A 25,063-nucleotide genomic window follows, 5' to 3' on the forward strand; every position below is an offset into this window, starting at 1 on the left:
AGTTTTCACAATAAAGGCCTTCATGAGATTTTCTAACTAGGCTGATTGGGTTGTTGAGGCTGAAGTTGTGGCCTCTGCCGATTCACAAAAGCAGGAGCTCCTTGTCCTTGATATCTGGGGTTGTTTTGTTGCCATGCATTTGTGGTACCCCCAGGTGAACTCCATGAAAAATAGGGGTGCTTCTGACCTATTGCACTAAAGTTATAATTTCCCACAGCATTAACTTCCTCAGTTGAGGCTTGATACTCATGAGTCGGGTGTCCTCTTCCACATATATCACAAGCTGCATGAGGTTCACTATGTATTGTGGCTAAGGTCATCTTCCGTATTTCTTTAGACATAGTATAAATTTGTACCTGCACAGTTGTATTAGCATCAACCTGGTGAACACCAGTTGATCTTCTTCTTTCAGCACTCTCAAAGGGCCACTGATTTGCATCTTCAGACAACTCATCAAGAATTGTGACTATCTCTTCTGGAGTCTTCTTCATCAATGGACCTCCAGCTGTATTCCTCAATGTTCTACGTGAGGCTGGTGTTAATCTATCCCAAAAGTCCTGGAGTTGCATCCAGAATTCAATTCCACTATGTTGACACTTTCGAACTAACTCCTTAAACCTCTCCCATGCTTCAAAAATAGTTTCCGTATCTTTCTGGCAGAAGTTATGGATTTCTCTTCTAAACTTGCCTGTCTTAGCTGAGGAGAAATGTTTATCAAGGAATTTTCTGGTCATCTCCTTCATGTTCTAATCGATCCTTGGGGTAAGTTTCGGAGCCACCGCTTTGCATCATCTTTGAGTGTGAAAGGAATGCCCTTAAGTAAACTGCATCTTGTGACACACCATTGTATTAAAAGGTGTTCATAATCTCCTCGAAGTCCATTAGATAGTTGTTTGGATCTTCGTTCATCTTCCCTCTAAAGACACAACAATTTTGAAGGGTTTGAAGCAACCCTTGCTTCAACTCGAAATTGTTAGCTACAATTGGAGGTGGTCTCACACTTGATAATCCTTGGTTGTAGACCAGTCTAGCATAATTGCCAAGTGATCTCCCAGCCCCGGGAGCTATATTTCCAAACTGATTTGCAGCCAAGGGATGATTCTGAGTAATTCTCCGACCCCTCTCTTCTTCATAAACAATTTGTGCATCTCGAAGAGTTGCTTCCTCAGCATCTCGTGCAGCTTGTTCTCATTGTTGGGCTGCCTCTCTTACAGCCAAATCTACATTATCATCATCTCTAACCATAGTTTCTTTGATTGAGGATTGCCCAACCTTCTCTATATTCTCGGGGAGATTTCTTTCCTTCCTCAGCTGTCAGTTGTTTTTCTATCTCTGGTTCGTATGGTAGCACTTCTTTCCCAGAAGATCGAGTCATGCACCACTCTTACTTGTAACCTGCGCACAGTCAAAGAACACCAACCGTAAAAAAGGAAAAATAACATTAATAAGGAGAAAAATTCCTGAGTTAGCACTACAAACTATAATATAATATCGTATCCACATGAATTTGAGTTAAACAGTATTATCGTAGTTTGTAGCTAGATTGCTATCCAAGATGACCAACAGTTGAGATTTATGTGATTATCTAAGATTTACAAAGAGTCTAAACTATTGACTAATGGCAATCGACGCAAGTGATGAGCAAAGAAGGTCACCAATGGGAGACGATAGGGTTTTGATAGGACAGGTGCAAGATAATTGTTCGAGATTTAACTCTAGAAAATTCACTTCTAATGTTCAAGTGAATCTCTCGAATTCACTTAATTATTAGTTCAATTGTTTAGTAGAAACTCCTCTCTCGATTAAGTCTCAACCTCACAAAATGAACCAATTTAAGCTCGGTGAAGATATGCAAGAACACATAGTGAATTAGTATTTAGGAGAACCTCTCTCGATTATCCTCCTAACTAGGTTTAATCAATGATTCAACAAGTATCATCCAATTACTAAGAAGAATTAATGAACTCAACCATCAAAATAATGCAAAGATATCACAAGTTATGCCTCTCTCGATTACATGAACAAGTGAATATAGATGCAACAATTAAATCATCCAAAAATGATTCAACACATAAAACTAGAGTTATAATCCACAAACAATCATCAATACACTAAATCCATCAAACCCTAAAGAGAACTACTCTATAGACATGGAGTAATTCATCACAAATATATTTAAAGTAAAGGATAGCATAAAACGATCCAAACTCGTGTTTTGAGTGAGGAAGGAATGATGAAATCCTTGTGCTTTCGCTCCTCCAACTCTTCCTTAGGCCCCTTAGGTCAATTATGTGTCAAAAGTCCAGAAAATAACATTTTTCCATGTATTTATACCAAGTAGGCGGGCCTAGATAAAATCTTCCTTGCCTAGCCAAAATAGAAAAACTCGCAAACTTATTGCTTTTCATGCGTCGCACTGTGCATAGCAGGGTGCGTCGCATTAGTACTTTTTCCTGACAGACCAAAAAAACCCAGTCTCTGAACCTTGTAAATTTATGCCACAAAATTGCACTGCTGCATTGCACAGTGCGTCGCCCAGTGCGTCGCACTAGTGTATTTCTTCAGCAGTTGCTTTGTCCTTGATTTTTAACGTCCAGAAGCGTTCCTCGACCCCCGAACACGATCCCGTCTTAATCCTTTGGGCTTTTACTCATACTTCAAAGCTCTAAATAGCACAAATTTGTTCCACAACATCTACATAACTCGGAATCATTCCTACAAGGAATAAAACACAATAAGTGCAAAACACTAACAATAGAAGCTCAAACACAATTAAAGTGCAGTAAATTAGAGTGCAATGAACAACTAAAACACGAGATTATAGCCTACCATCAAACGGCCACATGTGAGATGGCGTCGATTAGGTCCGCGACCGGGACTCTGTTGCGGTCAACACGAGATCCGCGTTGCTGGGTACCATATTGTTGTTCTCGCCATGGTGGCCAGATTCAGCATCAACATTCAAGTGAGCAGATTGAGAGTTTGACATTCTTAAATTTACCTGAAAGTAAAATCTCAAAGAACAAGCATAAAGCAGAGTGTGTTATTGAAATTTGTATCATATTGTCACTATTATCCTTAGCCTCATGGTGGGTGCCAAATTGTTTACTCTAAAAATGGATAACAATAAAATTTATACGCGATTTAAATGATATGTGGGTTAATTCAATACAAGTAATCAATGAAGTTAGATTAAACAAATAAAAGACGTAATAAATGACCAAACCAATGATAAGAATGAATCAGGGCTCGACTAAAGGCTTAACAAGGGACTTGCCTTCGGTTCCGAGCTTACACTTGTGAAGAATTTATGAACAGGACAAAGACTTTGAATAGCTTTCAGAAATAGAAGTATATTGCCTTGGTATGCGTGTTACAATGTGTCTAATGAATTAGTTAGTTTTCCCTTTTATATAGTAGGGGAGTTTTACCTTAAGTACAATTCTAATAAAGGGTAAAATCACTCTTTTCGCCAATCACTAATCCATCGTTGACACTGGCCGAGATTTGTTGTGATCCGATTGGGCACGGATATCACGACCCTTTGTTAGTCGTGTGCGGTTGTTTGGCAATGATCTCCGAAGTTTTGGGACTCGAACGAGACCTGGAGGACGTGGTCCCGATGCCTCTGAGGGCAGGTGTTTTGCTCGAACCCCGATACGAGGGACTCCTCGCCCTGATTCTAATTCCTTACGATCACGTACCTGCTCCGTTTGCGTCACCAGAAAACAGAGGTGTTCAACGGGCTTGGTTTTACCTGCATACAGAAGGAATGAAGAAAAGAAGAATTGGGAAAAGGAAGAGAGTCAATTGGGACGACCTAGGGGAGGGAGGTTTATTCATAATTCTAATTTTGGCTCAAAACGCATTTCTAATAATATTTGTATTCAAATGCCATATGTTTTAATTTCATTCATCAGTATGCCACTTCATCAACGTATTAAATGCACGTACAATATTATTTTGAATGCTTAACATTGAGGTGTTCAATAGGTACGATTCTAACATACTTTAGGTGTTAGTAAGAAACAACCTTAGTTTAAGTGTTAAAATTTAAAATAACTCTAACTTTAGGTGGTTGTCCCTGTATTTAGCCAAAATGGGAAACTTCAAGATTATTTATTATCATCAAATCTAACTCATCATGATATGTCATCAGTCATCATCACCAAAATTTTCATTAGCATCATTTCCCTAAAGTCCGTCCACCAACAATCACATACCTCAATAAAAAATTATGGACCTTTCTCTTGGGAACAACTAATAGGCGGAGGGTACTTTAATAAAGATTTTTTCATAAAGTTTAAAAAGCTATTTTCGCTTAAATTGTCTAAGCAGGAAGAAAACTTAAATAGTAACACATAACTATTTTAATTGTGCAGATCACCCAAATAAAGAAGTTGCAGGTGCACTGAAAAGGCAAAAGTTTAAGGTTTAACAGTAAATTCTGGATATTTATAGGCGTTATAAATAAATAATATTAAAAAATAGAGGAGGTACCATTGACGACTACCGGCGCAGGTTAGCAGAGAGACTGAAATCATAGTAGGGGGTAGGGATGTTAGAGCCTGTTGACCAGCTTTTAAGCACTTTTTAACTTGTGAAAGTGTTGGGCAATCAAAAAAAATGGTTTAAAAAAAGTTAAATCTGCTATAAGTTGGAAAACCCAATTTTTTCAAAATTGGCTTAAAAGCCATATTGCTTTGACCAAGTATATTACATTCTTATCCCTTATAATTTTTCTTAATTTCGAAATTACCCCCCCCCCCTACAACATACTATCTTTTTCTTTTCTCCATCCTTGTTGCATCAGCTTTCTTCTCCATTCTTTTTTCCATTCCTGTTACAACATATTCTGCTTTCTTCTTCGTCTTCTTCCATAACTTTCCTCTCTTTTCCTTTCATTTCTTTATTTACACTTGATACATTATTTTCCCCTCTTTTTCTTTTCCTTTCATTTCTTTCTTTACGCATCTCTCATATTTTTCAGTAAAACACTTTTACATATTCAAACAACTTTTATCAATTTAAGTGAGAAAAAATTAAAGGGCAATAACAACAACAACAACATACCAGTATAATTTCACAAGTGGGTTCTGGGGAGGGTAGTGTGTATGCAGACCTTACCCCTACCTGACGAGGTAGAGAGACTGTTTCCAATAGATCCTCAGCTCAAGAAAAGGTGAAAAGAGAGAAAGGAAGAAGACGAAGGAGAAAGAGGAACAAGAAAGAAAATATAGAGGGACGAAGGACGATAAGGAAAAGGGGAGAAAGACAACTATAATAACAACAATAACAACAACAACAACAACAATGAAACCAGTAACAGAGAATAGCATCAAACAATTGCAAACTAGAACATATGATATACAGAGCGAACGAAAAAAAAAGGAGCTACTAATACCACTAAAAAAGAACGAGGAGCTCTCGACTACCTACTAGCCAACTATCCTAATCTTCGACCTCCACGCCCTTCTATCCTGGATCATGTCCTCAGTGAGCTGAAGTAGCGCCATATCTTGCCTAATCACCTCTCCCCAATACTTCTTTGGCCTTCCTCTACCCCTTCTCAGACCCACGGCTAACCTCTCACACCTCCTAACAGGGGCATCCGTACTCCTCCTCTGCACGTGCCCGAACCATCTCAACTTCAACTCCCTCATCTTGTCCTCCACGGGAGCCACTCCCACTTTGTCTCGAATAACTTCGTTCCTAATCTTATCTCTCCTGGTATGCTCACACATCCATCTCAGCATCCTCATTTCTGCTACTTTCATCCTCTGAACATGGGAATTCTTGACTGGCCAACACTCAGCCCCATACAACATAGTAGGTCTAACCACCACTCTGTAAAACTTACCCTTGAGTCTTGGTGGCACCTTCTTATCACACAAAACACCAGATGCAAGCCTCCATTTCATCCACCCTTCACCAATACGGTGGGAGACCTCATCATCAATCTCCCCGTTACCCTGGATTATAGACCCGAGATACTTGAAACTACCCCTCCTCGGGATGACTTAGGTATCAAGCTTCACATCCACATCCGCTTCATGAGTCTCGTCACTGAACTTACACTCCAAGTATTCTGTTTTGGTCCTGCTCAACTTGAAACCCTTAGACTCTAGGGTCTGCCTCTAGACCTCCAGCCTCGCATTGACCCCACTCCTCGTCTCATCAATCAGTACTATGTCATCGGCAAATAACATGCACCATGGCACCTCCCCTTGAATGTGTCGCGTTAGCACATCCATCGCTAGAGAAAATAAGAACGGGCTGAGAGTCGATCCCTAGTGCAACCCCATCACTACCGGGAAGTGATCTGAGTCTCCTCCAATTTTTCTTACCTGAGTCTTAGCACCATCATACATGTCCTTGATTACACTAGTGTAAGCTACCGGAATGCTACTAACCTCCAACATCTCCACAGAACCTCCCTCGAAACTTTATCGTACGCCTTTTCTAGGTCTATAAACACCATGCGTATGTCCTTCTTTCTCTCCCTATACTTCTCTACCAATATCCTCACCAGATGAATAGCTTCAGTAATCAATCGCCCCGGCATAAATCCAAACTGATTTTCGGAAATAGACACACTCTTCCTCACCCTGACTTCCACCACCCTCTCCCAAATCTTCATAGTATGACTCAGCAGCTTGATACCCCAAACGTTCGAATAATTTGAATCAACTTGAAAAAAGAATTCAATTATTCTTAAATTATTCAATTATTATCTAATTGAATAATTTAACGATTTCCCTTTCATATTTGATATTGATTAGCTCACCTTATTGCAGTTTTGGATGTCACCCTTGTTCTTGCACAAAGGAATCATCGTACTCCACCTCCATTCTTTGGGCATCTTCTTCGTCTTAAAATTAACATTAAACAACCCAGTAAGCCACTCCATGCCTGCACGACCCACACTCTTCTAAAATTCTACCGGGATCTCGTCTGGCCCAGTCGCTCTTCCCCTGCTCATCTTACGCATCGCTCCCATAACCTCTTCGACCTTAATACGCCTACAATAGCCGAAATCACGCAGACTCTCAGAGTGCTCCAACTCACCTAGCACAATGCTTCTGTCCCCTCCATGTTCAACAATTTGTGGAAGTATGTCTGCCATCTTTGTCTAATATGGTGTCTTCCATCAATACCCTGCCGTCTTCGTCTTTGATGCACTTTACTTGGTCCAAGTCACGAGCCTTCCTCTCCCTCACTTTGGCTAGCATGTACAATTTCTTGTCCCCGCCTTTGCTCCCAAGCTCCGCATACATGCGTCCAAAGGCCGCAGTCTTAGCCGCCATAACCGCTAACTTCGCCTCTTTCTTTGCCTTCTTATAACATTCCCAATTCGTCCTCTTCTCCTCCTCATTCGTGCTCTCCACTAGTTTCAAATAAGCTGCTTTCTTAACTTCAACTTTACCTTGGACCTCCGTATTCCACCACCAATCCCCTATACGTCTCCCAGGGTATCCCTTTGTAACCCCTAAAACCTTTCTCGAAGCTTCCCTAATGCAGTTCGCTATCATGGCCCATATCGCAGTCGTGTCCCTACTACTCTTCCAGGCCCCCATCGCCAGCAACCTCTCCCCTAACTTTTGGGCTTTATCCTTAGTCAAGTTTCCCCACTTGACTCTAGGTTGACTGCACACTGCTCTCTTCTTTCTGTTCCTCCTGATCCCAGATCCGTAACTAGGAGTCTATGTTGGGTCGTGAGACACTCACTAGGGATGACCTTGCAATCCATGCAAAGACCTCTATCACATTTCCTGCAGAGAAGGTAGTCTATCTAGGTCCTGGCCACCGTACTCCGGAAAGTGACCAGGTGCTCCTCTCTCTTTGGAAAACTCGAGTTAACTACCACCAAATAAAAAGCTCTAGCGAAATCTAACAGCAAAGTACCTGCCTCGTTCCTATCTCCAAAACCGAACCCTCCATGCACATCATCGTAACCCCCGGCATTAGCCCCGATATGGCCATTGAAATCCCCTTCAATGAAAACCATCTCGATGCATGGAATATGACGCACCACCTCGTCTAAGTCCTCCCAAAATTGCCTCTTGACCTCCTCGCCCAAACCTATATGAGGAGCATAAGCACTAATCACATTCAAAGTGAGCCCCCCAACCAGAAGCTTAACCGCCATCACCCTATCGCTTACCCTCCTAACCTCGACCACTAGCTCCCTAAGATCTCTGTCGACTAATATACCGACCCCATTCTTGCCCCCAGCATCTCCAGAGTACCAAAGTTTATACCCGTTAATATCACATGCCTTAGTACCCTTCCACCTGGTCTCCTGGACACACGCTATGTTGATCCTCCTTCTTTGAAGAATCCTACCCAACTCTATAGACTTACCCGTCAACGTCTCTATGTTCCAGGACCCAACTCTCAGCCTAGAAGCTACCTTGTCCCCCTTCCCACCCTTGCACCCCACCTCCCGCCCCACCCGAGGACATGAATTTACTCTCACATCGTAAACCAAAGCCACTATAGACTAAGGGTATTATTTAATCACTATCACTCAACCAACAGTAGGCTAGAACAGAGGAGAATATACTAAGAATATGAAAATCAAAAATAAGATATACCAGCTTTAAGATTGGAAAAAGTTAAATGAACTAGTAAAACGAATATACTAACAGTATTATCCTTTCTTCCTTTTCCTTCTCTTCTCTTTTTTTTTTTAAAAACTTCTGTGAAAGGAAAAAATATGCTACTAAAATGCTAAGAAAAAATATGCTAATAATAAAGAAAATATGCTAAGAAATATGAAAACTCAACGAGTTAACGGTGTCCGGAACAAGTAAATAACAAGTACAAGAACTGACGCAAGAAAGAACAAACCGACTAAAAAACTGCAACTAAAAATGAAGAGATAGAACCTAGAAATCGGAAAGTTGTTGGAAATTTGGTGGTTGAACAGATCGCTGACGGAATGGCAATCTGTGGTGACTTGCGGCGCGACTCACAGCAGCACAACAGTGACGGAGAAGTTTAATTGACGGAGAAATTCAATTGCAAAAATCGACACAATAAAGAAACTGAATTTAAATTGATATGAAATTAAAGGGCAAATGAACTAATCATATTCGAACATATTTTACATTTGTCTTCCCATTTACATATTTGAACACTTTTACATATTCGAATCCCATTTACCAACCCAGAAAAAAATAGCAAACACACAAGACAAAAATGTAACAATCATCCGTTTCAAAAGATAAAATAAATTTCTCTTATTTTCTTTTGTACCAATTACCACAGTTGGTATCCTTCCTTTTTTTAATTGGTGTAACTACATTCTAAAATCAAATAATTCAATGGATTTACGTGTTACCCCTGAATTTGAAGCTATGAACGAAAAGTATAATATTATAGTAATCATCTTCTTTATAGTATTAACAACTTTAAGGATATTTCAGTCATTTTAACAAGAAAAAGTGCTTACCAGCACTTCTTTACCAAACACTTCATCAGTTTATTTTCAGTTTCAGCACTTTTATCCAAACATGTAACTGCTTATTTATAAAATAAGCTCCAGCACTTATAAAGTGCTTTTAAGCACTTAACTTAAAAGCCACTTTTTTATGTCAATCCCACGGGCTCTTGATGGAGTTCGGCTGGTTATTTTATAAAATTCATACCATCAATTTTCGATTACTCTATTTTGTATAATCAAAATTAGACTTTTCGATGTTAGGTTTTTTAACTAAAACAAAAAGAGATATGAATGGAAGATAGTGGGAAATAAATTGAGGGAAACAAAATTTTAAAATAGTCCATTTTACAAAGGAACTTTGTCCCTCATTGGATACGAAGAAGGATAATTTTTGTGCTTATATATAAAACCGCTTCTTTTAGCTCTTAAAGAGTTGAGAAGAGAGCAAGCCTCGCGCCGCAGTCGTCGCCCGCTTGGCTTCGGCTTGATATAATTGATTGATAATTTTTTGCACCAAATTTATTTTCCATTTCCGTCATTTAATATTTCCTTTCCTAATAATTTTGCGCGGAAAAATATTAAATTCGCAGCATTATTTTCCAACGGTCAAATTCGCGATCAGCCATTCCGTTTAACAGAAATTCTGTCGAATAGATACCTTTTCAAACGAACAGGCACAATTACACCTATTGGGACTCAACTCTGTTGGGTATAAATAGAGAGGCTCAGCCTCAATTTTTACCACCGAATCTGAAAATCTCTCCCCTCTATCTTCTGCATTCTGCATTATTTTTACAAAAAAAAAACGTAAGTATTTTGTGTGATTTGCTCCGCCATTTGTGTTCGCCAAAGTTCTGTGAGTTGAAGTACCGCTATCACAGAATAGTTATTCCATTCTATCATGGGAGGAATTAATCCAAAACCTTGGGCAACTGTGAGGGGATTAAATTCCTTAATAACACACATGAAACTTGAGGGCTCGTAATTTTCTATTTTTGTTTTCTGAAACTAAAGTCTTCTGATTTTCTAGGTTGAACACAACTTAATAACAAGCTTAAGGAATTTAAATATGTGTTCATCATATTTTTTGATTTGGGAGACTAATATCATAGTGATTTTCTACTCCCATTTTGAAGATTAAAATCTCGGATTTTCTACTCCAGTTTGAGATTAAAGTCTTTGTGACTTTCTACTAATTCGAGATTAAAATCCTTGTGATTTTCTACTCGGTTGTTTGTATTTGTGGTTTGAAGATATAAAAACGTCACCGAGATACTAATTCTATTTGTGTAAATTTCTTTTACCGAAAAATGACAATAAGTACGGAACAACAAAATGGTTCTGTTGGGATAAATACAGCTGCAACGGCTATTACGTCATCAAGTCGCACAATGCCTGCACCGGAGATGGCACCGGCAAAAAAGCCCGAAAAATTTTCCGACGTGGACTTTAAACGCTAGCAGCAGAAAATGTTCTTCTACCTGACCACAGTCAGTGTGCAGCGCTTTATCACGAGGACGTTCCAGTCTTGGGAGAAGAGACTCTGACTAATTAACGGTTTCGGGGTCACAGAGGCATGGAAGCATTCTGACTTCTTGTGCAAAAATTATATATTGAGTTGTTTGGAAGATAGTTTGTACAACGTTTACAGTGTTATGATAACTTCGAAAGAATGGTGGAACGCTCTTGATAAGAAGTACAAGACGGAAGATGTTGGACTTAAGAAGTTTGTTCCCGCAAAGTTCTTGGACTTAAAAATGGTTGACAGTAAGTCTCTCATAACCCAAGTTCAAGAACTGCAAGTCATCGTTCATGACCTCCTTGCTGAAGGTATAAATCGAAACAATATTTTTATTAAAGATATTGATAAGATTATTAATTCTAAATTTATGATTGTAGGTATGGTCATAAATGAAGTATTTCAAGTTACGACATTTATTGAAAAGTTGCCTCCAATGTGGAAGGACTTTAAAAACTACTTGAAACATAAGCGCAAGGAGATGACGTTCGAAGACCTTGTTGTTCGCCTAGGGATTGAAGAGGACAACAAGGCTGCGGAAAAGAAGCCTCGTGGAAATTCAAAAATAATGGGTGCAAATATTGTTGAGGAAGCTTCAACAAAAAAAAAGAGAAAGAAGCCGACTGGACCAAAGAATTACCCGAGCAAAAAGAAGTTCAAAGTTAACTGCCACAATGGTGGAAAGGTTGGACACGGGACTGCTGACTGCCACGCACCAAAGAAGGACAAACATGATCGAGAAGAATGATGAAATAGACGATTTATGTGTCATGCTTTCTGAATGAAACCTAGTCGGAAATCCTAGATATGGTGGATTGATTCGGGGGCAACTCGTCATGTTTGTGCTAACAAGGAGTTGTTTACTTCTTACGCTCCAGCTGGACCCGACGGGACAATTTTTATGGCAAACTCCGCTACTGCAAAAATTGATTGAATTAGCAAGATAGCTTTGAAGATGACTTCTTGCAAGATTTTCACTCTAAACGATATCCTTCATGTTCCTGAAATGCAAAAGAATTTAGTCTCGACATCACTTCCAGTCAAGAACGACTTTAAGTGTGTTTTTATTTCCGACAAGGTTGTACTTAGTAAGAATGAAATGTATGTAGGAAAAGGTTACCTGATTGAGGGACTTTTCAAACTCAATGTAATTGCCATTGGTATGAATAAAATTTTAGCTTCTTCTTACTTGCTTGAGTCAAATAATTTATGGCATGAACGTTTAGGTCACATCAACATCAAAACTTTGCGAGAAAATGATTAATTTGGATATATTGCTTAAGTTTGAATGCAATAACTCGAAATGTTAAATATGTGTAGAATCAAAGTATGTTAAACATCCTTATAAGTCATTGAAAGGAATTCAAATCCTTTAGACTTAATTCACATAGATATTTGCGAAATAGAGTCAATACCATCTCGCGGTGGGAAAAAGTATTTTTATAACTTTTATTGGTGACAGTACTAGATATTGTTGTATTTACTTACTTAATAGTAAAGATGAAGCAATTGATGCATTCAAGCAATACAAAAATGAAGTTGAAACGCAACTAAACCAAAAGATCAAAATGATAAGAAGTGATAGGGGTGGCGAATATGAATCTCCTTTTGAAGAAATATTTTTGGAATATGACATTATTCACCAAACAACTACCATTTACTCACCGCAATCTAATGGAATTGCAGAAAGAAAGAATAGAACGTTAAAGGAGATGATGACTGCCTTGTTAATAAGTTTTGATTTACCTCAGAACTTGTGGGGGGAAGCTATTCTTACAGCTAACCGAATAATCAATCGAGTTCCCCATAGCAAAATGCAATCAATTCCATATGTAAAATGGAAAAGAAGGAAACCCTACTTAAAATATTTTAAAGTGTGGGGGTGTTTGGATAGAGTGCAAGTCCCTAAACCTAAAAGGGTAAAGATTGGACCAAATACTTTTGATTGCGTTTTCATAGGATATGCAACAAATAGTAAGGCATATCGTTTTCTGGTTCATAAATCAAAAAATCATGACATTCATATTAATATGGTAATTGAATCAGGTAATGCTGAATTCTTTGAGAATATTTATCCGCATAAAATAGAATGTGAGCCGTCTAGTGAAAAATCTAAGCGACCTCGGGAAGAAGCAAAGGAAAGTATTTTTAATGAGGAAAATCCAAGACGTAGTAAACGTCAAAGGACAACTACTTCCTTTGGACCAGATTTTCTGGCATTCTTGTTGGAAAATGAGCCTCAAACGTTCAAAGAAGCAAGTCTTCCTCGGAAGCACAATATTAGAAAGAGGCAGTCAATAGTGAGATAGAATTCATATTAAGTAATCATACTTGGGAATTGGTTGATCCTCCAGGAAATAAACCTTTGGGTTCTAAGTGGATTTTCAAAAGGAAAATGAAAGTTGATGGTACTATTAACAATTATAAGGCAAGATTAGTTGTTAAAAGGTTTAGGACAACGAGAAGGACTTGATTAATTTGACACATACTCACCGATAACAAGGATTACATCTATCCGGTTATCAATAGCGTTAGCCGCCGTGTATGGACTTCAAATCCATCAGATGGATGTGAAGACAACCTTCTTAAATGGAGATTTGGAGGAAGAAATTTATATGGAACCGTCTGAAGGGTTTGTAGTTCCCAAAAAAGAAAAGAATCTGCGTCGACTTGTTAAGTCACTTTACGGACTAAAACAAACCAAAACAGTGGCATACGAAATTTGACCAAACAATGTTGTCAAATGGTTTCAAGATCAATGTGTGTGAAAAATGTGTTTACATTAAGAATCTCCAAATCAAATAGTCATTGTTTATTTATATGTGGATGATATGTTGATAATGAGTAACGGCATTGCTAATATTAATGTTACTAAGCACATGCTTACTAGTAATTTTGATATGAAAGATTTAGGAGTTGCCGATTTAATTTTGGAAATTAAGATCCTTAAGACTCCTCAAGGTCTAGCTTTGTCTCCATCTCATTATATTAAAATGGTACTTGAAAAGTTCAAATATTTGGGCTTTAAAGTTGCAAAAATGCCAATTGATTTAAACCATACTCTTGTGAAGAATAAAGGCCAAAGCAAGTCTCATTTGGAATATGCTCGAGTATTGGAAAGTTTGATGTACATTATTAATTGTACACGACCTAATATAGCTTGTGCGATAAGTAAGCTTAGTCGATACACAAGTACTCCCGACCAAGCTCATTGGATAGCAATGAAACGAGATTTGGGGGTATTTGAAATATACCCAAGACTATGCTTTGCATTACAATAATTATCCCGCAGTTATTGAGGGATATATTGATGCAAATTGGATCACCGGATCAATAGAATCAAAATCCAAGAATGGATAGGTTTTAACCATTGGTGGAGGAGCAGTGTCTTGGAAGTCGTCCAAACAGACATGTATCGTCCGCTCTACAATGGAGTATGAGTTTATAGCTTTAGATAAGGCAGGTGAAGAAGCTGAATGGCTCCGAAATTTCTTGAAAGATATTCCATTTTGTCCCAAACCTTTGGCACCAATATGCATACATTGTGACAATCAAGCGGCAATAGGAAGGGCTGGGAGCGTTATGTATAACGGAAAATCTCGTCACATACGATGAAGACATAATACCGTTAGACAACTACTCTCTAGTGGAATTATCACAATTGAATATGTAAAGTTAAAAGATAATGTATCAGATCCGCTTACAAAAGTCCTAACTAGAGAGGTAGTTGAGAAGTCATCAAACGAAATGGGACTATGGCCGATGACAAGTCACTGTGGCTGTACCTCTACCTAGAAGACTGGAGATCCCAAGATCTAGGTTCAAGAAGATCAAACAAAGTCATTAGTGACAATTCAACATTGTCAAATAAAATTTTGGTCCATTCTCATGATGAAGACAATGTTCAGTACCGAGGATAAAACGTTAAGGCTTTTTAATGGTTTCTAAGTTTGATACATGGTATATCAAATAGTGTATCTATGGGATAACACGTTTAGGAATCACTTATGTAAGTGTGAAGTGTAAGCCACTTTCAAGGAGAATGTTGTAAGGCCAGTTCTCTATGCACTTATGAAACCAGGCGATGTTCATGGCTGAAACGAACACAACAATGAGAACCAAAGACGGTTAAGGGTTGATTGTATAACGTATGGCTATCTAGGTATATACCAAAGTTCGACGGTTCAAAGATATAAAATTTATCGATTGATCGAGTATATCTGACATATGTTCACTACGGAAAGTTCAAAGGGAAACCTACTTATCCAGATACGATTAATCCTTACTTGCGAATTACACGGTTTTTTCATGCATATTTTTCAGATAGCCATTCCCCATTCATGTGGGGATTGTAGGTTTTTTAATTAAAACAAAAAGAGGTGTGAATATAAAATGGTGGGAAAAGAAATGAAGGGAAATGATTTGAATTAGTCCCTTTTGCAAAGGAACTTTGTCCCACATTGGATAGGAGAGAAAAATTCTTGTGCTTATATATAGAAGCACTTCTTCTAGCTCTTAAAGAGTTGAGAAGAGAGCAAACCTCGTGCCGTCATTATCGTCGCTCGGCTTCGGCTCGGATTTAGATTTGAATTTCCATTTTCGTCATTAAATATTTTCTTTCTAAATATTTTTGCGTGAAAAAATATTAAGTTCGCAGCATTATTTTCCAACGGTCAAATTCGCGACATTCCGTTTTAACAGAAATTCCGTCGAATAGATATCTCTTCAAACGAACAGGCACTTTTGCACCTGTTGGGACTCAACTCTGCTGGCTATAATTAGAGAGGCTCAGCCTCATTTTTTACTTAAGAATCTGAAAATCTCTCCCCTTTATCTTCTGCATTGTTTTTACAAAGCAAAAACGTAAGCATTTTGTGTGATTTGCTTCGCCATTTGAGTTTGCTGAAGTTTTGTGATTTGTAGTGCCGCTATCACAAAATAGTTATTCCGTTCTATCCTGTGAGGAAATAATTCGGAACCTTGGGCAACTGTGAAGGGATTAAATTCCTTAAAACTTGTGGGCTCGTAATTTTTTATTTTTGTTTTCTGGAACTAATGTCTTCTGATTTTCTGGTTTGAATACAGCTTAATAACATTCGAAACCATCTCAATCATCTCGATTTCTCTTCATTATCGGTAAGGTTCGGTTAATTTTTTGTATTTTTCTTAAAATGTCATATAATAGTCGTTAATAAAAGTTAAAACGCGATAAGATGCGACTTTCGTAGGACTTTTGCAAAACTATCTAGACTTTTTTACAGTTTGAAAGAAGATGAATCAAGAGAATATGAAAGATAGCCAGAGATTTATCCTACTATTCTATCATAATATAAGATAAATTAAGCAAAGACAAGAGAAATGTAGATCAGAATGTTGCAATATATTAATCAAGATTTGACTCAAGAATAGAGTCTATTAGAAGATTAAGTATTCAACTAAAAAATTTAAATTATACGAGACGAAAGATGTTTAATACCTTATGATTTGCTACTCAAGATCGCCGAAATACCCGTGACTTGCTACTCAAGATACTAGCTAGAACTAATTTAGTTTCAATAGGAGTTGCGTAATAGGTTTAAGAGTTGAGATTTTGAATTTTAATTACTTGTTGGCTTATAAACGTTTCAATAATCACAAGGCCCAAGGAAAAAATTAATGTTTTATTATTTTAAACTTAATATATAAAATATATATTATTTATTTGATATTTTTGGTTTGTTTTTATAAAACTAAAATCTACCCTAATTATCCATACAGATATAAATTCCTATAAAATTATATAACTGTATTCAAGGAAATCTAATAATTAGTTCGGTTTTTGTAGGCGTTTTTAAAGAACCACTGATACCCCCTAGTAGTGGGTGAAGAAACTAAGGAGAGGGCGGACATTTCAATTGAAATTGCACACGCAAATCACGAACTGTGCTAATAGCTATCATCAATCTTCATTTATAGGAGTCTCTCAGCTTTAAATTCTTTTTTATCGTCCGATCTCTCTGTTTCTCTTCACATTCCTCCTTATTTTCCTTTATTCTCTGATCAGCATAGCATGGAGTCCGCCGCTGTTCATCGTTCCTTTCACCGTAACTCTCTCTCACCCTTCTCTCATTTGTATATATTCACAATTGTGTCTGCATGTACATGAATTGTTTTGTTTAGTAATGTATTTCACTTCTGCTCTTATCTAGAAGAATCTAAGCTCTTAATATTCTTTTCCTAATATTTCATTTTCATATATATATGAGTTATAGCTGGCATTTCTGTTTTACGTCTTATATTTCATCTCGAATACTACCAAGATTTGAATGTACAGATCATTGTAATTACTACTACTAACTTCTGTCTCAATCTGTTTGGCGCTTTTTTTCTTATTGAGATGAACTAATTACCCAAGATCCGACTATTAATTTCTTTTTAAATTAAAATATTCTGAAACTGCATGAAAAGTACTAGTAATACATATAAAGTACAGGTTTCTATTGTATTAAAAATGGTGATATTACATTATAGATATAAGTCAAAAATTCACTTAGTCCCCTTCTTGGGAAGCAAGAAGTAACAAACATTTGTATTAGCAAAAAAAACACAAATTGGGGATGTCGATGTTTGTGAGTAACTCCTAGTTATGGCAGTTGTTTCCTTGCATAGATACTTGTCAATCAATTGAAGCTAACCTTCAGTTTCATGCTGATATGACATCTAACTATTTCTTAGTACAGATTTTGTACACACCAGTTCCCATTTGAAGTCGGTATCAGAAATGCCTGGAGTATTTCCGGCGAATAATGTTGTCTTCTCCAACCTAACAATGTTTCCCATCAAGGGCTTTCTAAATGATGCAAAGCTTGTGTCTTCTTCAAACAAGAATGGCAGATTAATATTGTCATGTGCAAAGACCTCTGAAACAATTGTGACAGCTAAATCTGAAGGTGAGTTATGTCTAGGTTTCTATCAGTATCTTGGGGCTGATCCTTTTCTAATTTTTATTTTCTACTTGGTTATTGCATTGCATGACAAAATTTCTTTTCTTTTTGGCTTATTAGATGCATCAGTTAGTTTTTGATATCTCCCCTCTCATGTTGCTTGCAACCATAGTCTTACTCTATTCTAAGTTGGAACTTTTATTGGAGTCTGAACTTTGCCCTTTCTGTATTGTTCTTAAAAGAGTGGAAAATAGGTCTCATGCTTTTTTATTTCTGCTACTGCTTCCCTTCTCATTTATAACTGTTAGATTGAATTCTATTAGATAACCAGCAAAAAGTGCAAGTTCAAAGGATTTCACTGCCAACAGATACATTTCCTAAAGGTTTTGAGGTTAGTTTATACTTGTGTCATTTTGCTTTTATGCCTTATGAGTGTTATCCAGCATAAGATCAGGAATGTGTAACTCCTGAAATAATTGGTCCTCCTGAACAAAAGAATAAGTCGCATGGATTTTGTTTCATATTCACGCAAGCACCTATTGAGCTGTTTAGGAACCAAGAAATCAGCAACCTGAGCCAAGTTAAGTCAGTTTGCATTTTTTTTTAATCCATTGACAGTTTTTCCAGTGTGGCATGATTTATAAAATCTTTGTTCATTTTTCTGGCTAACCCATAATCACAATGTTAATTTGTTAATTCTAAGGACAAATTCAAGATCATATCTCTCGGAGAAATTGGTGCATCATCTTTCTTTTGAACTGCTTCCTTATACCAGACATAAGCTTATGGGCTTAGCCTCACTAGCTGTGACTTGCAGCGTTATGATTGTTCTTGTCTGCTTTACATCAGGCTTTGATTACAAAAGTCTGTGATGATACAGAGATTGCTGAGCTGAAACTTAAGGTAACCGTGCCTGCTACTCTGTCTTTTCATGTGTACTCTGGAATCAGTGTTATGCCTTTTATTTGTTAAGGAGCTTGCGAAGTTCCAGAAATGCAAATATATGATACTGCTGTAGTCTTAAGATGGTAAAAACTTAACATGTTGGAATTAACCAAAGCAAATTTTGAAGCCTGACATACTTGCAAACAGAATGAGATTCAGAGTTCTACATTATGCACTGTCTACCGCTAGAGTATGACTGTGAATGAAATTACACGGTAGCCTACTTCCTTTAACAATCAAAAAAAAAAAAAAAAACACGGTAGCCTACAAGTATACTTTTAAAGGAGTCTATCATTTACCAACTAGACTTTCATCTTGTGGCAGTCTACGGATTGTAGACCAATCCGACCAGTAAAAACATACTTCGGTTTGTTAGAATGGATTGCTTAACATGTCTTGAATTGGTACTCGCTGTTATCAGCAGTTCTGATCCAAAAGTTTGGTAGATCATTGGTGGTCATTTTGCCTAAGTTGCTCCGACTCGAGTGTAGGTGTCCGATATGGGGGCAGATCTAGAGGTCGGATCCTTCATGATCTAAATTTTAAAATTGGGGGGTATGGATCCGGGTACGGATACGGGTGCGGGGATTCGGCTAAAGATAACTCAAATATTTAAAAATAGAGTTATAATAATGTCTAAATTGTGAGGAGTTATAATAATGTCTAATTTATGTGGAAAACTTGTAAGGTATTCCGAGAAGGAGAAAATATTCATCACGAGGAGAACCCGAGGAGATAAAAGGAAAAGGACCGACATAAAAATTTCTATATACAAGATATTCTATTTTCTTCAATTTTACCCTAGCTTTTGTTTTGCTTTTAGAAATCATTGATCTGTCTTAAAATTCTCCATTGATATTGGTCAAAGTACCCAAATCGATTGACCACATCCAGTACGAATCCCACACTCACACCCACATCGTGTTGACACGGGTGCGGCACCAAAAGTGAAGAGCCCGAGCAACTTAGCATTTTGCACGGGTGGGATTGGGGCCAGTTTCATACATAATTGGTGCACAGTAAACAAAGGGGCATCTAGTGCATAGAGCTCTGTAGAATTTGACAATCCTGTATTGAATATGCATCTTTAGGTGAATAGTACAACAATGTGACATCAAAGAAGAGTCTAAAATTGAAGATCTTTCCGCTTTATTTGAAAGGCAGTCAGTGATATCCAAGTTTCTTTAAGAGTGATCATAGAAAATCGTGTAATGAATAGGACAGTCATTTTCGTTTTTTGTTTTGGTTTCTGGATCACTGTGAAATGATTAGCATAGTAAGATACGTATTTGTTAATTACATCACTTGATCAACTAACCTTGCAGTTTTAATATGGCAATAATTGCAAGTTTGCTGAATTCTTTTTGTTGGTTTGACTTGTAAGGATTATGTTTATTTAACTATCTATTTTAAAATTTCTTATGTTTATCCGAAAAAAAGGATTTATGTATTTTCACTTTCATGTATGATTGATCATTGTGGTTCTTGTCACAGGTTGGAGGTTTTGAAATGCACTTGAAGCGGAATATTGAATCTCCAATAGTGCATGCGCCGGTTGTTTCTCCACCACCATCACCACCTCCTAGTGCAAGTAAACCAGCAGTTTCAGCATCCTCTATGAAATCTTCCTCAGAAAAGATAAGTCCATTTACAAATGTTGACGTTGAGATATCAGAAAAATTAGCAGCTTTACAAGCCACTGGAGCTAATGGTTATGTTCTTGTATCATCCCCAACAGTAAGTATTGGTTACCTATTGAACCCTTTTCTGATGTATCTTTTATGAAGTGAGCAATAACTTTCTTAACCTCTTTCCAATAGGTTGGTTCATTCCGAAGGGCAAGGACATTAAAAGGAAAGAAGCAGCCACCTGCTTGTAAAGAGGTACCCATAACAAATCCATCATCCAGATATTCTTGAGTTGTTTATTCTTTTTTCCTTTTGATGGCTTTTTGGAAACAAGTAATGATAACAACTAACTTCTTTTTCTTAAATTTGAGTAGCTTAAATTTTCATCTCTCCAATGGCCACTGGATGGTTGTAATTGCCAAGTGTTGCAAACATAAAGATTCTCTTATACTGAATTACTAAAACATTTGGAAGATAGAACTGGAGGAGCTGAGAATTCTAGCTTATGTATATGTTTTGCACTCTGCATCTACAAATTTGGTTGTATAAAGGTCTAAGCACTCATAGCACCAACGTTTTTGTTGGGTCTTGGAACTCAGTAGGCCATTGTTTGATCTCATGTATACTGTTTTAGCCGTAGCTTATGGTGGGATTGAACTTTACCTAGTTAATCTTCTGTACTTTTACTGTATGTTCTTGGTACTAAACATTAATAAAATTACCTTACTTTATAAAAGAGAAAAAGGATTGAACTTGACCTGCACTTTATGGGATTATAACTTGATGATTGACCCTATACATGCCTTGAACTTGAGTGCAGGGTGATGTTATTAAAGTGGGACAGACTATTGGCTTTCTGGATCAGTTTGGGACGGAACTCGCGGTTAAAGTACATCCTTGAAAACTTTTTCTGCTAACATATTGATTTTCATTGTTGGTATATCTGCTAACCTCTCTCTTTTCATGTTGAGCAGTCAGATGCAGCTGGAGAGGTCTTGAAACTTCTCTGTAATGATGGCGGTATGCTTCTTTAATTTTTCTTTCTTTTTTAGATTGTTGTTTTATGCCTCAAACTGTCTTAGTTGCAGTTTTTTCTGCTAAATGACCTACTGTAGTGCATATCAGATTTTCAAAACCAGAATCCAGGATTTGAGGTCTCAGCCTCTTTTGACTCGAAATTGTTTTGTGATGTAGTCATTTTCAAAATAGAAGTTTCTTAAGGAGTGGACCTGATATAAAAAGAAATTGTGGCTGTTGAGTTAGTTGTATCTCTTCTTGAATTGAAGAATTGTTAATTTCTCCTACTAGCCTGATTTCTGATGGTTTGAACTGTGCTAATGATTCTGCATCAGTGTGTATATATGCATGATTGATGATTCTTTGAGTTCACATTTACAGATCATTGTCGCTGAATTGTAAAAATTTACTCAACGACTGTTAGACATCATCTTATAGGCTTGAGCAGATTATTTAAATTTACTTTCTTAACCCAGCATGTAACGCTTCGCGTTTATCATCTAGTGAAGTTGTTTAACTATGTAGAAGGCATCGTTCTCCACAATGTGCTAATTTTACAGTAAGATGCAACTAGGGAGGCAATTAATTCTAAATTTGAGCTATGAAAAGAAGCACTTAGATCCGAGGATTCAAGATTCAATATGTGAAAAGTAACTTTAGTTGATGTAAAGCAATAATAGTTGTAGTCATACATTGATGTGAAGTAATAACTAAAAAGCAATTCAGGGTTTGGGGTTATCTGCAGATGTGAGATGGGGACGAGCTGGTTTAGCTGGATTAAAAGGGTAAGCATAGAATGACACTAGCATATCATGTTGTACATAATGTAATACAATCAACAACTGTTAAATAGAAAAAGTTCAGGTGAGATGCGAAATGATTAAAAAGCAAGTCCATACAAGAATTACAAAGACTGATAACATTGTAATTACAGAATTATTATAATAAACACTACTATTACAAATTACCTTAATAAAAATACTAGAATTGTTATGGATTAAATTGGCTGATCACAAGGTGATGAGTCAAGGACAATTTCTCATTATGGCTTTGATATCCTAAGCTTTCAGGTGCTGCCACTCTTTGTTGCTAAAATCTAATTGATAGATGAACTTTAGCTGTTTTGTGCATAAAGATGGTTCTGATGGACTGGTTAGAGATGTATTTCATGACCCATTTATACATGGTTATTAACTGAGCACTTTCTTTTTTGGGTACCAAGCAGCTCTTTCAATGTTGCTTCCTTGGCATCAAAACACTAAAAAGATGCTTTTTTCGGTTTTGAGAATTAATCTGAATTTTTGAGATGTAGCTCTTTCAATGTTGCTTTCTTGACACCAAAACTCTAAGGAGATGCTTTTTTTTGTTGGTTTCAAGAATTAATGTGAATATTTGAGATGTACTTAACAGCAGTGAATGCGAGGCTCATAGATATCTAACATTCTTTCATTCATGTTCTCTTGGGGTATCTGAACTTACTCTTTCCATCTGTGGGTGCATCACAGACGCTGTTGGTTATGGTGATCCACTTATTGCTGTCATGCCATAATTTTGTGGTGTCAACAGAAGTTTCTTTCAGCAGCAGTTTTTGAAGGTCCTCTAGAAAGTAAATTGAAGGTTTCTGTACCTTTCCTAGTATTTTGCTCATTCATGTTGCACTCTCATACTTGGGAGGCATAGGTAATAGTAGTAATTTGAATTTCTTGTTGCACTTGAAATTCACTGCAGAGATATAAATGGTTGTTTAGAACTAGTTTTGATTTGATTGTGTGGCTTTGTATATTCATAATTCTCTTGCTATCAAGAAGTAGCATAGAAGGTTTTCAGGAGGATGAAAGTGGTTTGCATTATTTTGGTGAAATTTAGGACTAATTTATTGGAGAAACTAGACATTCTGTAAAGAAGAAGGCTTGTATAATTTTCTATAGGGAGTAGTAAGGCATGGTCTAACTCTTCCTTACACAATTATAAAGTTGTTATATAGTATTACTAAAATTACTCACATACACATCCAAGTTTCCGACTTAAGTGTATGATAAAAAAATGGAAGACGTGAAAAAGAAAGGAGAAACAGGATACCGAAATGGACGTGCACAAAAGCTTTACACTTGGATACTCGAATCTTTTTATCAATCCATTTGTTAAACACAAAATAATCGTAATTAGGAGATTAATAAGGAGTTTAGAAAATGCCAATGTTAGAGATGTCCCCAATCAATGTTAAAGAACCATTGAATCTTATAGCAAATTCCAAATCAATGTTAGAGAACCAATGAATCTTAATAGCAAATCTCGCTTAAGAATTCCCCAACAGATTACTAGTTTAAGGAATAAATCAAATTACCACGACTTAAATGGAGCAATATAAACAATAGTGAGACATAGAGCTATCAATACGGGCTGGCCCAATCCAACCTAGCATAGTCCATACGGGCTTTGGCATTTGATGGGCTAGGCTAGGTTGACCCAGTATTACAATGGGCATTAAAATGGCCAACCCAACCCTATGTGGGTCATGGGCCCTCATGGGCCGGCCCACCATTTTTAAAAGTTATTTTTCATATTTTAAAAATTTAAGTTTTAACCTTATATATATATATGGGTTTTGCTAACCTACTATATAGTTGCAGTAAGTTAGCATTGTATGCACATTTGATATTTTCAAAATGCCCTTATTATTAGCTACCATCATATTATATTTAAGAATATTTTTGTCCTTTTATAGAATTTCACAGTCATCTCTACATTTCCCACACTCCAGCTAGCGAGAAATATTTTCCCTTCTATTTTTCTTCTCTCGCCATTGTTCTTCTCAAATTCTAAAAGGGGTTTTATTGGTATGAAGGTAGGAGTTTAATATTCAAATTCTCTTATTTCGATGTCAGAATCATGGTGTAAGTTTTTTGTAGATTTGTTTAAATACAACAATTATTCAATCTGATTTTATTCGATAGAACCCACCATTATTGTTTCAACTAATTTTAGATTCAGCTTTAGTTGTTCTTCGATCACTGAATAACAAGACTGTTAAAAGGTTTTTCTACTTGTATAGTATTAAAAATCTAGGAACACGGTTTTTCTACTTGTATAGTATTAAAAATCTAGGAACACGGGATGAACATTCATAGAGATCTACAAAATGAAAAATTTCATTCAGTTGAAAGGAACAAGAAGATAGGAGAATTTAGATGAAATTCATGGAAGATTTAGATTAAGCTTTATCAAATTATGTTGAAAGTAGAAGAGGAAGCAAGTAGGACGAGAGAGGAGAGAGGTAAAGGGTAATTGACAGGAAAGAATTCTCAGAAGTTGGGTTTACTTTTGGGAAATGTAGAGATGAAATGTGAAATTTTGTAAAAGGACAAAAAAAATCCTTAAACTTAATATGGTAGTAGCAAATAATAAGGATATTTTAGAGATATCAAATGTGCATACAATGCTAACCTACTACAACTACGTAGTAGGTTAGCAAAACCCTATATATATATATATATATATATATATATATATATATATATATATATATATATATATATATATATATTAAAACTTAAATTTTTAAAATATAAAAAATAACTTTATA

The 25,063-nt window shown here is 36.8% G+C and overlaps 3 protein-coding genes across 3 annotated transcripts; 2 read left to right on the forward strand and 1 right to left on the reverse strand.

Moving 5' to 3' along the window:
* LOC109226147 (craniofacial development protein 2-like) lies at positions 7,793 to 10,235 on the reverse strand. Its single transcript, XM_019390946.1, has 2 exons — positions 10,107 to 10,235; positions 7,793 to 8,503 (listed from the first exon to the last, which is right to left on the reverse strand). Exons 1-2 carry the CDS (start codon positions 10,233 to 10,235, stop codon positions 7,793 to 7,795), a joined length of 840 nt encoding a protein of 279 aa, XP_019246491.1.
* On the forward strand, positions 10,759 to 11,901 carry LOC109226148. Its single transcript, XM_019390947.1, has 4 exons — positions 10,759 to 10,903; positions 11,021 to 11,278; positions 11,348 to 11,550; positions 11,773 to 11,901. The coding sequence occupies exons 1-4, from the start codon at positions 10,759 to 10,761 to the stop codon at positions 11,899 to 11,901; spliced, it is 735 nt and encodes a 244-aa protein (XP_019246492.1).
* On the forward strand, positions 16,798 to 23,404 carry LOC109225681. Its single transcript, XM_019390430.1, has 9 exons — positions 16,798 to 17,050; positions 17,687 to 17,896; positions 18,214 to 18,281; positions 18,740 to 18,793; positions 20,330 to 20,572; positions 20,656 to 20,718; positions 21,284 to 21,352; positions 21,438 to 21,483; positions 22,986 to 23,404. The coding sequence occupies exons 1-9, from the start codon at positions 17,017 to 17,019 to the stop codon at positions 23,027 to 23,029; spliced, it is 831 nt and encodes a 276-aa protein (XP_019245975.1). The 5' UTR covers positions 16,798 to 17,016; the 3' UTR covers positions 23,030 to 23,404.

This window comes from Nicotiana attenuata, chromosome 5 (assembly GCF_001879085.1).
Source record: "Nicotiana attenuata strain UT chromosome 5, NIATTr2, whole genome shotgun sequence".
NCBI classification, from domain to species: domain Eukaryota; kingdom Viridiplantae; phylum Streptophyta; class Magnoliopsida; order Solanales; family Solanaceae; genus Nicotiana; species Nicotiana attenuata.

Excerpts from the sequence above, each read along its gene's own strand:
- LOC109226148 (XM_019390947.1), top strand. The coding sequence starts at position 10,759 with ATGACAATAAGTACGGAACAACAAAATGGTTCTGTTGGGATAAATACA. Across the intron at positions 10,904-11,020 it reads TTCCGACGTGGACTTTAAAC|AGGCATGGAAGCATTCTGAC; the intron begins GCTAGCAGCAGA and ends TCGGGGTCACAG. Across the intron at positions 11,279-11,347 it reads TCATGACCTCCTTGCTGAAG|GTATGGTCATAAATGAAGTA; the intron begins GTATAAATCGAA and ends TTATGATTGTAG.
- LOC109226147 (XM_019390946.1), bottom strand. The coding sequence starts at position 10,235 with ATGCAGAATGCAGAAGATAGAGGGGAGAGATTTTCAGATTCGGTGGTA. Across the intron at positions 8,504-10,106 it reads GTGCCTGTTCGTTTGAAAAG|TCTATAGTGGCTTTGGTTTA; the intron begins GTATCTATTCGA and ends TAATACCCTTAG.
- LOC109225681 (XM_019390430.1), top strand. The coding sequence starts at position 17,017 with ATGGAGTCCGCCGCTGTTCATCGTTCCTTTCACC. Across the intron at positions 17,897-18,213 it reads TGTGACAGCTAAATCTGAAG|ATAACCAGCAAAAAGTGCAA; the intron begins GTGAGTTATGTC and ends GAATTCTATTAG. Across the intron at positions 20,719-21,283 it reads AGCCACCTGCTTGTAAAGAG|GGTGATGTTATTAAAGTGGG; the intron begins GTACCCATAACA and ends ACTTGAGTGCAG.